This window comes from Aulonocara sp. 'chitande type north' Nkhata Bay, linkage group LG13 (assembly GCF_057382095.1).
Source record: "Aulonocara sp. 'chitande type north' Nkhata Bay isolate Kocher_YH1m ecotype deep benthic linkage group LG13, A_spYH_male_GT1.1, whole genome shotgun sequence".
Classification (NCBI taxonomy): domain Eukaryota; kingdom Metazoa; phylum Chordata; class Actinopteri; order Cichliformes; family Cichlidae; genus Aulonocara; species Aulonocara sp. 'chitande type north' Nkhata Bay.
The window spans coordinates 29,660,231-29,677,105 of record NC_141356.1 but is presented as its reverse complement, the minus strand read 5'-3'; the positions used below and the strand labels follow the sequence as shown (position 1 = coordinate 29,677,105).

General features: G+C 39.4%; 2 protein-coding genes across 2 annotated transcripts in view; both read left to right on the top strand.

The window, feature by feature from the left end:
• The window catches only part of wdr27 (WD repeat domain 27), a 53,247-nt gene extending 36,657 nt beyond the window's left edge, over positions 1-16,590 (top strand). The window contains exon 24 of the mRNA XM_086259794.1: positions 15,815-16,590. Within this exon, the coding sequence (XP_086115920.1) occupies positions 15,815-15,928 (114 nt within the window). The 3' untranslated portion in view covers positions 15,929-16,590. The remainder of the gene's footprint in view (positions 1-15,814) is intronic.
• LOC147316357 (uncharacterized) lies at positions 8,335-12,406 on the top strand. The gene is made up of 5 exons (XM_086259793.1): positions 8,335-8,790; positions 9,680-9,930; positions 10,098-10,265; positions 10,386-10,481; positions 10,932-12,406. The coding sequence occupies exons 2-5, from the start codon at positions 9,787-9,789 to the stop codon at positions 11,247-11,249; spliced, it is 726 nt and encodes a 241-aa protein (XP_086115919.1). The 5' UTR covers positions 8,335-8,790; positions 9,680-9,786; the 3' UTR covers positions 11,250-12,406.
• Positions 16,591-16,875: the final 285 nt, after the last annotated feature.

The window sequence follows — 16,875 nt, the reverse complement described above, 5'->3', positions numbered from 1 at the left end:
TTAAGGACCTTGTTCATCTAAACCTCAGTGAGTAATTTAGCAAACAAACTGAAGCCAGCTGATGCTTAAAGTGTTTTTGTTTGTGTTGCTTTTTTGCCTACTGATGCCTTATCAGTAATTTGGTTTAGCACATTGGAATTTTTTTCCTATAAAAGTTGTTAGTAAAGCGGCGGGGCCAGACGGTATCACCGGCCGTCTGCTGCGCTGCTGTGCTGACCAGCTAGCAGGTGTGTTCACTTACATCTTCAACGAGTCCCTGGCGAAGTCTGTGGTCCCCACATGCTTCAAAAGATCCACCATCATCCCTGTGCCCAAGAACAGCAAACCCTCATCCCTGAACGATTACCGGCCAGTTGCACTGACCTCGGTAGTAATGAAGGTGTTTGAGAGGCTGCTGAAGAACATCATCTCCTCCTCCATCCCAGACACCACAGATCCGCTGCAGTTCGCCTACAGATCCAACAGATCCACAGAGGATGCCATCGCCCACGTCCTACACACCACTCTCAGCCACGTGGACAAGAAACAGGGTAACTATGTGCGAATGCTGTTTGTTGATTACAGTTCAGCGTTTAACACAATAGTGCCCTGCAGACTGTTCACAAAGCTGAGGGATCTGGGACTTAACAGCCATCTGTGTGCATGGGTGTTGGACTTCCTCACTGGCAGAACTCAGGTGGTGAGGGTGGGCAGGTGCTTCTCCAACAGCATCACCATCAACACAGGAGCACCTCAGGGATGTGTCCTCTCGCCACTGCTCTACTCCCTCTACACTTCAGACTGTGTGGCCACCCATGGCTCCAACACCATTGTGAAGTTTGCTGACGACACAGTGGTGTTGGGTGCCATCTCCAACAACGATGAGACGGCCTACATGGATGAAGTGAAGAATCTGGCATCGTGGTGCCAGGACAACCACCTCCAGCTGAACGTCAGCAAGACCAAGGAGCTGGTGGTGGACTTCAGAAGGGGTCAGCACAGAGACTACAAGCCCATTATCATCAATGGAGCTCCAGTGGAGAGGGTGCAGTCCTTCAAGTATCTTGGTGTCCACATCTCCTCAGACCTGACATGGGCTGCCCACATTCAGGTCCAGACCAAAAAGGCTAGGCAGCGCCTGTATCACCTACGACAACTGAGGAAGTTCAGGGTCTCTCCAAAGATCCTCAGGATTTTCTATACAGGTGCTGTGGAGAGCATCCTCACACAGAACATGACATCGTGGTTCAGGAACAGCTGTATGAAGGACCAAAAAGCTCTCCAGAGAGTGATCCGTACAGCAGAACGCTGCTGCAGGATTGCTCTCCCCCCGCTTCAGGACACCTACACCAGGAGATGCCGGACTAGAGCAGCGCAGATACTGAAGGACCCGTCCCATCCTGGCAACAAACTGTTCCAACTTCTGCAATCTGGTAGAAGGTTCTGCATCATCCGGGCAAGGACAGAGAGACTCAAGAGGAGCTTCTATCCCCAAGCCATCCGTGCCCTAAACACACACACCCGCCCTCTCACATCATCTATAATTGACTGAGACAAGACTCTTCCAGACACTAAACCAAGGCACAATGTACATTTCAATTCCTTTAATTTTAAATATGTTTATATTGTCTATCCTGTAAAATAGTCAGATGTCTATTCATATTAATGTACAGAATTCACCTGCTTGCTGCTACTACTGCACATTCACCCAGTGTATATACTAGAGATGGACCGATCCGATATTACGTATCGGTATCGGTCCGATACTGACCTAAATTACTGGATCGGATATCGGAGAAAAATAAAAAATGTAATCCGATCCATTAAATATCAGGAAAGCACCTCACAAAACTTGCAACACGCTGTAACTCACCTCAGAACGTTAGCACGTCGGAGCAGTGTGCATCACCTGATAGAGCGGCTGTGGCATGCGGGACCTGTGGTGGTCTGGATAGCATTTGGAGCTTTGCTAGCAACCTGGCATTTCATCTCCGACAAAGTTATCCCGAGAGAAGTAAAGCAAGTGTGTAAGTCCATCTCTGAATGTTTGTAAAGCATTCCTGCGTTAAGCTTAACAAGCGACTGCCTCTTCTTGCTGCTACTTCAATCATGAAACTGCTTAATGATCAGCTGATCAGCTTTTCTGTCGCGAGTCCGTCTCTCTGGTTTGTTTTTGGCCCACTTTGCACCAGAAAGAGGAAACCAGCGGCTGAACAACAGAAGCACGTTTAAGCTTGATCAGCTATTGTTAGAATGTATTTATTATTACTTTCTACTCCAGGATCTTTTTCTACATAGCTGACGCTGGTAACTGTGCAGGGGCGGATCTAGCAAAGTTTAGCCAGGGGGGCCGATAGGGCATTAACTGGGAAAAGGGGGCACAAAGACATACTTTTCTTTCTTATTCTCATTTAAAATGTCTAGCTTTTAATAAATAATTATCTGACACCCAAAGTTTTAATTTGATGCAAAATGAATAGAAGTCCATTACTGTATATAGTAACTATTAAGTCTAATATATATATACCCTAGTAAGCTATAGTACTTTTTCCTTTGGGAAGGTACCATCTGTGCAGTCTGCAATTCTGTTGAAGAAAGATGTTGAATCTATTTAATATTTCTTGAAAAATAATTGATTTCTGTGCATTTTTTTCACACTGCATCAAATTAAGGTTGATTACGTCGATTAAGCATCATGAGGTGGAGCGTGAGGGGTGGTTCCCTATTTTTTATTTATTTATTTTTGTTGTTGCTGGGAGTTGGAACCCTATTAGTTAGGTTGCTTAATATTTATGCTAAGTACTCTTTCAAATACCAGAATAGGGAGGATGGTGTAGGTTTAAGTTTATTAGATTGATCAGTATTGCTGAACTATGAAATAATTTTTTTTGCATACAGGTATAACAGAATAGCTTTAGTGTAGTTGTTGTTTTAAACTTGAGTATGAACTTATACAAAATGCGGCAAGATATTTAAAAAACAGTTTTGTTGATTAAAAAACACTATATCGGATTCATATCGGTATCGGCAGATAACCAAATTTATGATATCGGTATCGGTATCGGACATAAAAAAGTGGTATCGTGCCATCTCTAGTATATACTATATGTGTATGTATATATATATATATATATATATATATATATATATAATGTTCTTCCTCTACACCCCCCCCCCCCCCCCCCCCATTTTTGCACATGTCGAGGAGCGTGTCAGGCTACATTTCACTGTGTGTTATACTTGTATAACTATGCATGTGACAAATAATAAAGAACCTAGAACCTAGTATCAGTTGTAGATAATTTTGTTTCTGTAGACATAAAATTTTCATTTTAATTACGAAAATTAAAGTTCCCCTAGTCCCCAGTCCCCCCTTCAGAAGGCATGTCAGTGGGTTTAGGGAGGTCCTAAAAGTATTCCCTGACTGCCTGACTATATCCTCAGTTGAATTCAGCAGCACCACACTTACACTGTACACCCTGTGAGGGGAGCTTCGGCTGCCAGTACCCATCAGCTGCCTCCAAAGTCCCACAGGCTAACCAAGCCCGATAGGACTCCGTCTTCAGCTTGATTACTGTGTCCACCATCAGGTTCAGGGATTTTCACCATGACACCTTGCGACCAAAACTCCTTGCAGCTGCCTCGGCAATGGAGGCGCAGAACATGATCCATTTGGACTGAATGTCCCCAGCCTCCCTCGGAATGCTGTCGAAGTTCTGCCAGAGATGGGAGTTAAAGATCTCCCAGACCAAGGCCTTTCCCAGACGTTTCCAGCTCACTGTTAGTATATATTTAGGTGTGCCAGGTCTTTCCAGCATCCACCCCTAACCCTCGATAGGTGATCATCAGTTGACAGCTCAGCTCCTCCCTTCACCCAAGTGTCCAGAACATATGGCTATGTATGATGCCATTACATAATCAATCACTGGCTTGATGCCACATGCACTTAAGGACATATTTATGTGCAAACATGGTGTTTATTTTGGACAAACTATGAGTTCCACAGAAGTCTAATAGTAAAACACCACCTGGGTTCAGATCAGAAAGGCCATTCCTCCCTTACACCCCTTCAGGTATCACTGTCATTGCCCACATGAGCATTGAAGTCTCCCAGAAGAATGACGGTGTGAAGGCGGACCCTCAAGAACCTCACCCAGTGACCCCAAAAAGTTAGGGCAATATACTGAGTAAGCTGAGGGGATATAAGAATACCCTCCTCTGCCGCCAATTCTCAATGAAGGCAATTCCAAAGGCTTGCATTGAGGTGAACCCAACTATAACTCAACCACACACACCATCTTAGGGTCTTTCCCCACCAGTGAGGTGACGTTCTATTTCTCAATAGCCAGCCTTGACAGTTGGGGATCAGATCGTCACGGGCCTCTGCCCCTGACTGCTGCTCGGCACACATTGCACCCGACCCATATGGAGCCTCCTGCAGGTGCTGGGCCTACAGGAGGGTGGGCCCAATTTGCTCCTTCGGGCTGCACCCGGCCAGACCCCAAGGCTCCTACAGCTCAGTCATTGGATCCTCCCCCTCTGGCTCCCTCCCCAGGCCTGGCTCCAGCTTAATATTAGACGAAAATACAAACGTTTTTAAATGATGATTTCATTTATCAAGGGAAAAATCAGCCACCAACCTGTCTCGTCGTATGTAAAATAATAAGTGGCCCTTTACAGGTATGGACTGAGACAAAAAAATCAGCCCTAGCATCTTTGGTCCAAGCAGGCCACCATGATTGGTCGCAAATGGTCCAGTTAAATATATGCACATAAAAATATTTGAAACTATCATTATGTGTATCAGGTTTTTTTTATCTGGTTGGTACAGTCGTTGGATTAGCACATCTTAGCTGATACTAGTTAAATAAAAAGTGTAGCTTTTAGTGCAACTGTATGTATATATAATAATCATACGCATACTGTATTTTGTTTCAATTTCAATTTGTTGGATTATTGATATTGAAAGTTTTTCTTTTCTATCAGGTTGTAAAGCTGTTGTTGGATTCGGACATCTTAGTAGCAGTGCATGCATGTGACAATAAAAAACTACTCTTTAACCGTTAGTCAAAGCGGTTATTAGCGGGAGACAGATCGATCAAAATATTGATAGTATTGATGCTCGCACTGGGATTGGATCTCTTTTGTTCTGTTAGGTAACTATTGTGAAAGGTAAAAATCACAGTGATTTTGTGGTCATTAATATGTGTTCAGAATATGCATTTCATGATGATTCATCTCATAATTCATGACATATTGCACTCCTCTACATAGGCTGTCTTCATAGGTTAAGTATTTATATCAGTATTAGTATTGGCAAAAGTGATCCTGTATTTACTTGGAATCGTACTGAAAATTGTGGTTTCACACATCACTAGAAGTCATTAATTTTACTTTAAAATTTGAATCTCTACTTTCCAACCATTTTCTTATCATGTTATTTAGAACTTCCTCCATCTCTTTCTCACTCTGTTGTTGAGACTGCTATCCCTTCTCCTGCGCTTCTCTGTTTAGCGCCTCTTGTGACTACGAGGGGGTTGTTGCTGGTACTATTGCTGCTTATATGATTAATTTAATTTACTTAATTTGACATATATTGCACCATTTCACTTTTGTTTGTCCATCATTATCAGCGTCTTCAACAATAAACTCTACAAGGTGCATGAGTGCAATAGGGGCCAGATTTGATTGGGCAATCCAGTGTCACTAATGAACAAATGTGCTTCTGTTAGTGCTTGCATGGCCGGGGTGCAGCAGCCCCACAAGCCGGCCTGTAACCTGTATAATTATCAACAAAGAAAAAAGAAATATTGACCCATCAGCCCACAAGTACGTTGGCCCACCAGGCAAATGCGTAGTATGCTAGATTACCAGTCCAGCCCTGCCCCCTAAACATAATAACTGGTTAACCACTTTGGCAGCAAAAACTGTAATCAAGCATTTGCAATAGCTGGCAATGAGTCTTTCACATCACTGTGGAGGAATTTTGGCCCACTCTTCTTTGCCAAATTGTTTTTATTCAGTGCAATTCAGTTATTAGATTTAGGGGTCGATTACTTTTCCACATATAGCCAGGTAGATTTGGATAGCTTTTTTCTTTAGTAAATAAAACCATAATTTAAAATTTAAAATGTATCTAATTTTACACTTTGTTTGATGATCTGAAACATTTAAGTGTAACAAATGTGCAAAAAAACTAAAAAATCACTAATGGCTCAAATACTTTTTCACACCACTGTATCTTACTGTAAGTTACTGGACCTCCTCGCTACACGTCTGGTCAGTTTCTGAGTCATACATCTGTTTTTGTTTTGTTTTTTGTTATAATCTACTGTCTTCTTTTAGAGTCTTTGGACTAAGTGAATGTTTTTGAACTCTGAGGTACTTGGTTCTCATTTGCACTTAGTGTGTTGGAGGTAGCACAGAACCATGACCACTTGCTGACACAATCAGTTGTCTGCAAAACTTTAACACGTACGATCATCCAAACTAAGATGAACAAAGAGTGAGTCATATCTGTGACTTTTCATGCTAAGTGCTTTTCTTGTCTCTCTATGTCAGCTTTTATCATCTTTACTTTTTGCAGCCAGGCAAAAAAACCCCAGCTGTTGTCCCAGTAGACATTTTTACTGTATCATTTTTAATTTGTGGCCATTTGGCAGCTGTTACTCACACAGCAGGGATGGACTAGGATATAAAAGGATCCCTGGAGTTTTTCCCTGAGATGCAGCACAGTACGATCAGCACAATTACAGCTGTAATGAATAGCAATTCAATTTTATATCTTCGTGGTTGCAACTGCTGGTTGGAAAAAGTAGCACATTTGAGGACTCCAGTGAAATAAGATGCACTTTCTGATGCTGTTACATTATTATTTTATTAGTTTACAATGGTTTTTAGGTTATTTAACAGTAAGAATCATTGGTTGTTACTACCTATTTTACCTAACAGCACCACACAAACCAATATATGAGTAATTTTGGTGTATCACAAATACCAATGATGTCAGCGCAACACTTTGATTCATGTACATTGTACACTCACAGCCACTTTATTAGGCACACTCTTCTAGCAGTGGGTTGACCATTATTTTGCTGTTAGAACTACTGCAGGCAGATTAAACAAGATGCTGGAAACTTTCCTGGGAGATTGACACGATAGCACAGTTGCTGTAGATTTGCCAGCTGCATATCCATATGCAAATCTCCCGTTCTGTCACATTCCAAAGGTACTCTGTTGGATGAAGTTTGTTTGAAGCTTCGTGATATGGTGCATAATTCTGCTGGAAGCAACCATCATAAGATTAGTACACTGAGATCATAAAAGAGATGACACAGGTGGAATGGAGCCTTCCTTTCATGTTGTTTACTTCAAATTTTGACCCAACCATTCAAACCTTGCAGCATAAATTGAGGAAGCAACATTTTTACAGTCTCCCCAGTTTTTGTGAGCCTGTGTGTCGCCTCAGCTTCCTATTGTTAGCTGACACAAGTGCGGTCTGGGTGTGGTATTCAGCAGTTTCTCAAATACTCAGACCAAAGCATCTGGCACCAACAACCATGCCTCATTCAAGTAGACATGTTCAAGTCAACTTTAAGGTTGTGTTGTTTCTACTTGCCCATTGAGCTGCCCATTTGATTGGCTGATTACGGATGGATGGATGGATGGATGGATGGATGGATATGTTTCCTCTTGACCTCAGACATTACCCCCTTCGTACTGTCGCAGCCAGACAATAAATACAGAGGTCTACTCCAGAATGTCACATTACAGTGAGACACAGACTGAGCTGAGACAGCCTGGCCTGTGTTCAGCACAGCTGGAACTGCAATGAACAGGAAGTTTCAAAGTCACAAGAGACATTTTTAAGTATCGAAACCTTTCACATGCATTAGACAGAACTTCTTCAGTTGGCTGTGGTCTTAGGTAATAATGGTGAACTTCCTTTGTCCCAGTACTCAAAATGTTAAGTTCAGATCTGTGAGTACAATCGGATTTCTCAATTTTTTCTATTTTCTCATTTTATGCAATTTTAATGTTTTAAAGATACACAGATATAAAGATTTACATTTAAAAAATATAAGGGTAAGCGGAGGATATAAAACATTATATTTTATATAACTACTTTCTTATATTCACCCAGATGGTATTGTCTGTTGTCTAATGTCTAAAAGGTTCTGAGTGTGAATATATCCATAAGTTACCAACTATTTATCACCACGAGCAACAGGCTATACATTTCTTTTATTGATCCCATGTCTATGTAAAGTCAAGACTGAGATAACCGTGGTGACCATCTGCCCCTTTTTCCACACTGTAAGACCGAATAGTAATAGTTTGATAAATGAAATGAGTTCCAACTACTTAAAAACCTGTTATAAGTTCATACACCTTTATTTTTTTGAGTAGTTTGAACAATTTTGTTTTTTCAAGTTATCAGTACTTGAATATATTGATTAGTTTCTAGCATTGCGCTCAAATAATTTGAGTTTTAACACTGACGTCACTTACGTGCCTACGTACGTACCTACGTGCGCCACCTGTTTCTTTATGAAGTGCTGGCAACCATCTTGGATTCCTCGCTTCGAGTGCGAATGCCCGCTCATTACCCCGAAAGAAACTTGTGGAACGTTAATATCCGAACAGAAATAAAAACATTTGTCAACGGGTTTTTTGCGGCATTGCCTTTGACGCTGGATAAAGGAGGGCATGCTATGGTATGTTACGGACTTTTGAACTGGAACAGCTAACCCTCTGCACTTGGCTAGCTGCATTTACCGCCTTCGCGGCATCTTCAGGAGTGCTTTTGTGGTAAGTTTTATTTTTTCTGAAACTATAGTTCTCCGTTGTAATATGGGTTTTTATCGTCATAAATGTACAACTCTAGCAGGCATTTAAGAATTACATGCATGCGTCGTTTTATCCATGTCGGCTTGGCCCCAAAGTGTTTGCATGAATTATGCTAATACGCTCATATTTAGTATAACACATTATTAGTCCCTGGGACTAATAATGTGTTAATAACTTTTCTAATCTCTTACTATTTTAAAAGAAGTCTTTAGAAGGCATTTCTGGATTTGCAGATTATAAACTGCCTTGTGGTTAAATTGTTGAATCAATATGCACTGCTGCGCTGCTTCACACTTAGCGCATACGTGGATATTGATATTGGCTAGCCCATTTGCTAACTAGTGGAACTTAAAACTTACGTTTAGTTCTCTGGAGTTGTACATATTAAAACTGGGGCAGCAAAATTGTAGGCACAGGACATACTTACAAAAGCAGTGAATAATCATTACATAATTACGCGGTAGAACTTGGTTTACATTGCAAATAGTTATGTATACCAAGTTGAAATGTAGAATCTTCTGAACTGTAAAATTGTTGTGCCTGGTCTATTTTAGGTTAGCTTAAGGGTGAATCCATCAATAATATATTTACCAAACAGTTATTTTTTCGTTTTATTTTATTCTGATGCCCAGTGTTCATTAGTGAAAGACTTAGTTTTTTATCTGTCAGGGGCTGGGTCTGTGACGCAGCATTTTGAGTTTATTTTGTAGTTTTGCTTTCTTATGTTATATTGAAATGAGGTGAAGTTCTTGTATTGTTGTTATTATTAGTTAAGGTTTAGTTGAGTTCTGGGCTGGTTATGTTTCATCTGTGTCTCCTTGGTTGTGTGTCTTTTCTGTTCTCTGTGTAGTCTGTCTTGTCTTCTTTGTTTTACTGTTATGTCCATGCCAGGGCAGAAGTAAATTTTCAGGGGTGAAGATGCTGTTTACCTTGACCAGCTAAGACTACAGATTGTAGATGAAGTCGAGAAAAGTGAAAAGAATCCTGATTACAAAGCTGATGCTCACAACTTTGGCCTTGCAATGCAAAGAGATCATCAATGATGACCTACCAGTAGGTCAGATCCTGGATTGCTGGCCTACTCTGAAATCCCAGTCCCAGGTAAGAATGTATATAGATGTATCTAACAAGATGTATTTTATATCAACCCCTGTTATCTGGCCTGTCTGAACAAATTATGCCTTTGGAGTGTAAGGATTTTGATGTATTTTGCAAAGATTTATAGACTAATTGAAACTTGTAAACACAAATGTATCCTGTGTGTTCAGATCTGTGCAGAATTCCACAGGATTACAAACCTCCACCTGAAGAACCACTTTTATGCTGTGCTGGACCAACATGCTCCCCGGCTCCAGAGCTTATTCAGAAAGAAAGCTGTTTGCACAGGGAACGTGTCTGATGTCCTGTCTCAGCTCTTCAGAAGCTATAATCTCCAGGTTAGTGAGTTTTTGTCTTGTTTTTTGAGCTTCATTTGATTTGATCAATTTTTCAATTTTAATTACCATTCTTGACTAGGTTAGCCAATAATTTAAAATAAAAATTTTCTTGTGATGTAGGAACAAGCTGATATCCATGCCCAAAGTGCTGGTGTGCTTCATGCCCTCTCTGCCTATTTGTACGAAGACACCTCTACCTTCATCAAAACATGGGATGTAAGTTTTGGACAAAGTTGTGAACAATATCTTAGTAGCATCCTTGTTTAGATTTCTCAAAACATTATGACACTTTGAGAGTTTGAGAAGCATCTCCATGCTTGGATCTGTCTACAACAGTGTCCATGTCACATAATGGAAACACTACATGTTTTTAATGTGCGTAGACCTTCTATAATGTTCCTAGCCCAACCATACATCACTGTACAAATGAAAAAAATATATAACTCCTATTGACTTTCTGTTGTTATTGCTACGAAGAGGTATGACTTTGCTTTACTAAAAGTACTATTTTTGTCAGTTTGTTTTCTCAAATCTTGGTGTGTTGTGGCTTTTTTGTTGTTCAAACAATTGATTTCTGAGCTAGTAATAATCCAGAAATGTGACTTGTATAGATGAAACTAAGAGAAATAGGAATGCACTAACATGTAGTAATTTTGTTTTCTGTAGATGATGCATTCTGATAGACCAGATATTAGTGAAGTGCCACTTGGACTCCTCCTGATCAGAGCCAATTCCAGCGATGCAACATTCTTCTGCCCTGAGAAGACTGCAGTTTTGGTCGAGGGTAACATGATCATTGTTTTCACCACCCTGGCTGATGCATTTCTAGTAATATTTGGACTGACTGACGTCCTGCACCTAAGCTACCCAAAATGTTTGGCCAACATTTTTGACTTTATTCAGAAAGTTTTGATGGGTCTGAAGGGTGGGAAGTTGAAGCCCAAAGTGCTGAGTCTTAAAAATGATCTTTTGGCAGCAGAATAATGTCCAGGATTCCTACACAGCCCTCAAGTGCCTGTTAAAGCAAGTAATTCAGTTTATCATGTTTCCAAGTCTGGATAAGTTTTTTATAAAAAGAGAGAATAGAATAAAGAAATCTTTGCAGACTCTGTTTCATACTTCATTATCTAAAAGCCACATCCAAAGTAAAAGGGGTGATTTTATTATTTTTATTTTTTATTTTTCCCCCCATCATCACTTGTGTTTTAGTTGATTTTGATTGTGTTTTTAGTCAGATAACTGTAAATCTATAGAGAAAATGAAGGACAATCTCATTTCTGGCTTCTAGGTGGGATCTTGAATGTCACTTAAGGAACGTTCCTCCTGAACTACTCATAACTGACATAAGGCGCTAAGGAGGTTTATAACACTTTGTTTATGTCTCTAAAGAAGTATTTTTCTATTTAAAATTTTATTGCTTTGTTGTTGAGACTGTGATTGCACTCTACAAATGTGCATTTTGCATAACCACAGTACTGGCATATTAAAAAGGTTACCAATTATATTTCAGTGTATTAGCTGCACTATACTATTACTTTCATTCGGTTTTCCCACCTAATAATGCAGGATTTTCTTTTCCTTTTGTTTGTTTTTTTTAATAAAAGGCCATACTCATGTGTTAATCAAATTTGAATACTCTTAAAACATGTTGTGAAATTCTTTATTTCTAATATTGTAACCTTGTGCCAAAATTTCTGACATTATTCCCTATAAAATGTGGTGGATTTATGTCTTTGGGCTTTTTGTGTCAAAGTAACTCAATAAATCTGTAACTTGAATTTATATTTTCTGTCTTATGTTTTTACAAGTGTAATTATTTTGGGCACTTTTTTTTTTTTAAATCAAATTCAAAACACAGTAGATTTGGATATTACAAGCATTTGTATTTAAAATTTTTGAGTTGTATTAGCTTAAAATGGTTAACATTTTGAAACTAAAAATTAATTCCTTAAAGTTACTTGAGCTAGATTTGTACTTGAAACTCAAAATATCAAGTAGAGAGTACTAAACCAAAAATGTGGATATAACATAAAAACATTTATCAATGGTACTTAAAAATATTTATCTAAAGCTAATAAATAAAGTGTGTTTATTTAACTTTTATTTTTAAGTTTTAGTTACTTAAAATATTTTATGTAATCAGTTTCACCAAAAGTTTTGAGTAAAATTAACTTATTGGGTTTTACAGTGCATCTGTCATCTGGATCCTTCTTCAACTCTCAGCATGGTCACTACAGAACATCTTGCTATTTTGGCGTTTGTGAAATTTGTGCTCCACAGCTGATGAATGGCATCCTCTGGGAGGGGAAAACACATTGTTCGCCATATTATCAAATCCTTAGCATTTGTTCATACCGGTTTCTATAGACATATACTTTCTGTCATCCAGAGTGCCAAAATTTGACTCACCATTGAAAATCTAATCCACATTGCTTTCTCAATCGGCATTTTTATTCTGGCTTTGAACTGTTGATTTGTGGTTTCTTTTCCGTGGTGTTGAGCCAGTTGCTAACAATAAATTATGCAACATGCGTGACAAACCATGCAATGGATTTTCTGATCTTACTCAGAATTCCTAAAAAGTTTGGACTTGGACTTTGTTCAACCAAACCTCAAAACAAATGAACAAAACTCTCAAATGGAGCCTCAGGTTATGTGCGTAAGGTTATCTAAAATTCCACAGAAATCAAACTTGATGAAAACTATGTCTGTCTTGAAAATGAAGCTGTAATGTCAGCCAAATCTGTCATGACCCACAATGACTCCTTTCTGTGTTTCTATAGTAAGTCAGTATTTTTAACAAAAACATCTGATACCAAAGGTCACATAAAACCTTCAGCTACCCTTATTATGTGGGCTTGTTTGGGGCAAAATAAAAGTTTAAGTTTGCAAAGATGTAATGTGTTGGATTCCTTTTCTGTGTTTATCTCTTAACACTACATGCTTACATTGGTGTATTATCACAGTAACAGTGGTTTTGGATCAGAGTTGATCCAAAACCATGGTTGCTACTGTAGCTGTCGTCTAACTCTCATAAGTTTTAGGTCAAGAATGTCAAACTCATTTTACATTGTGGACTGTATACAGCCCACTTAGCTCTTAAGTGGGCTGGAACAATATAACTCCCCTTTCTGTTAGTGTAAAAAAACCTAACTACACATTTAATCCCTAAGAAAATTAAAATGAAGTGCAATTTTAACAATAAGTCTCAGTTTTTCTATATAATTACAAAATCTTGCCTAATTGTGCCACAAATCTGCCATATTAAAGAAATATGTCAGAAATAAATGTGTAAAATGGCAGTAAATGTTCTAGTTGTTCATTCCTCAGTTAAGTCCTGTAATAATAAAGTAGAAAGTTGTTAACTGACTTTTTTAACTTTAACTGTTAACTGTGACCCAACTGGAAAAGTTGGAAATGTCTACAGTTGTGAACAAAAAATGAAAATCAGGAATTCTTCTTTCTTTTTTTTGCTTTACTTTGGTGCAATATGAATGGCCATGGTGGAGGTTTTTTTTTTTTTTTTTAGGAAAAGCTATAAAACCTATAAAAATACAGTTCACATTTTCCAAAGCCTTCCAGTGGGCCAGATTGGAGTCTTTCCTGGGCTGATTCTGGCCCCCGGGACTTATGTTTGACATCCCTGTTTTAGGCTTTTCAGCTGCCTGGGAGCAAGAACCAGACAGCCTGGCTGTTGTTGATTAAGGTCACTGAGGTGGACGTCATGGTGTACAAAGACTCACGATCACATACTATGCATATTTAGATGTAATATGTTTGTGCTCACTGGGTTGCCTTTATGAGGAAGTTAACTTGTCTCTGGGATTCACACTCGCCAGGAATTCTTTAATGTGTCTATAGAAGAGAAACTGCAACTTTCACCCTTCAAAGGAAGAATGCATCCAGCCCAGTTTAGTGTGTTTGAGTCATCCTCAGACCTCAGCTATTGTGACTCCCTTTCCCAGCACAGGCATCTGCTTGCTGGTAAAGGATTATTTCTCCTGCATAAAACCTTTTTAGTACAAGGGAAAAAATGTTGGACCATTGTTGTACCAAATGTGTTTTTTATCACAACTTGGCAAATCATTGTTTGCCAAGATTCCTGATGTTATCATGCTTTTAAAAAAGATGCTGTCTTTACAGCCACCTCAGGTCTAGATATTCACCATAGGTAAAACTCCCTGATGGAGTATCAAAAAAACCCAACATTTTACAAAATGCATTTTGTAAAATGTTGGGTTTTTTTGATTGGTTCTTTGTTTTTCTCCACTTACCTACAAAGGTGTCATATAGAAGATGGACATACTGTGACATCATCCATTGGTTAGGGATGGACCTAACCAATGTTTTTAGTGTCATCATTGAGGTTTTTGAAACATGGAAAGTAACTGGTGGATCTTACTGGACACACTCACTGGTCGCTATTTGTCAATCACATATGAGTCATTATTATCTTGTTGCCCTTTAAGACTCTAGAGGACACCATAATTTACTAAATTAACACCAAGGTCAGAAAGAACTGAACTAAAAAATGAAAGAGAACTGAACAATTAAGAACATCAACTCATCATGTAGATGTTTACTGAGGGTGAAAGGTCAATGTGAGCCTAAGGTTTGTTTTACCCCTGACTTCTATACAACAAGATCTCTTTCTTTTCTTTTCTTTTTGTCAAGCCAGAGGCGTCAGGCACCGTAGCATTCACTTTCACTTTTCAGGCCCCGGAGGCCGTGACTTTATATAAAGACTATGCTCACTTGTCCTTTAAGACTGGGTGGTAAAAATAAACTTGGGTTGAAGTGGCATGAAATAGAGGTTATAACAGCTGTTTGTGAGTTATCTTGAGTTATTTTTCCATAATATGGTATACTTTTAAATTCTGAACAATTGCACATGTAAAAATGTGCTATAGGTCTCACTGCAAAGCCCACATAGAGGGTTTCCCACTGCTTCTGACAGACTGTCAGAGTGCTGAGGTAATGCTTCCTCAGCCTCATCTGCTCTCTTGGCTGATAGAGACATATGATTCACTGTGTACGTCTCACTAAAAATTGTAGTCAAGCATTGATCGTCTGTATTTGTGCTTGTCTGTGTGCAGCCTGCACATGTCATTAAGTGTGTAGTGTGTGCGTGTGTGTTTGCCTACAGGGTGTGAATTAATGCTAGTTTATTGTTGTGTTGTTGTGTAGGTGCCTTATTAATCTCCAAATGTTTGACTCACTGAGAGTATTGCTGGCAGGAACCTCAATCTCCTTGTTTGAATAAACAAAGTTATATAACAGAGTTAAGGCCTGGCAACATGATGTTTTGTTTTTTTTGGGGGGGGTAAATGGCAAGTATGGAAAATCAAGAATTTTGGTGGGGAACACAGAATGGTCTTGACCTCAATGGTGCTCTTCTTCTTCGGGGATCTAGGTGTGCCGTTATGAAACTCTGTATTCTAAATAGAGAGGTGGTAAAAAGAAGAGTGATGTCTGACACGGTTTTAGAAAAAAAGTGTGCAAAAATAAAAGCGTAATATGATGTCATGCTTTTTCTCTTTTCTTCACAGCTGCTAACTGGGACCCTGGATGGGAAGCTCAGGCTGTTTAAGTCTAGCAGTGGCTCTTCTTTGTCCTGTGACACCAGCGCTGCCGTGCACAGTGTCCTCAACAAGACTGTGTAATTACAGCTGGCCCCTGCAGAGCCCATGCAGGTTTTATTAATGCAGTTCCAAGTGGGATTTTCATTGGGAAAGAAGAATTTAAACGTTTTCTTTTTTTGCTCTTGGTTTAATGAAAAACAGGTAGAGTTATATAAAAATGTGCTCTTGTGTGTTCTTCCTCGGTGCTTAAAATTGTCAGTAGAAACCAGCCATTTCAGATCATTCGTCTTTGTTAAACTTCCTGCCCATGCTTCCAGCGCATTTCTTATTTAAAGGGAGCACGCTGCTTTCTTTGAACTCATTTAGCTGCATTTTTGTGATGCACGATTTAGTCAATTAAACATAATATCGCTAAATTTGCCAAAAACAATTATTATTAGCAGTTTTTCACATCTGTTGCACATTCTGAATGGTCAAGCATAACGTTTAGTTTGTTCAGTATGTGGAACAGATGTGATAGGTTTGTAGCTTGAACCCATCCGCTGGAACGTTGAAGACAATATAATTACACTGCTAAGCAAGACACAAATAGGCAAAGTTCTTCATGTTACTCGTGCACGGGAGAGACCGGACAGAGCGCCGTTCCTCCACTTGACCCCAGTTGCTCTCGTCCGTTCTCCCGTACCACTGTCCTTTTATTGAGGTTACATGAATATGCATAGGTTCATTAACATGTGACGTCTACATACACACAAAGAGTACCTTGCCTGTGTGTGTGTGTGTGTGGGGGGGGGGGGGGGTACTGCTGATCAAAGGGTCATAAAAGCACACAAGCCAACATCCTTGGTCAGGAAGAGGGTAGACCCCCCCTCATCCTAGATAACACAGTAAGGAAGTCCAGCAGTTCATTTATACACAAAAAGCACTTAGACTAAAACAGACGTAACTACGTTAATCCTACCATAAAACAATAAGAGAAGGTATGACCTCTCTCATGCTCCCAGGATGTAGGTGTGGAATGCACACCA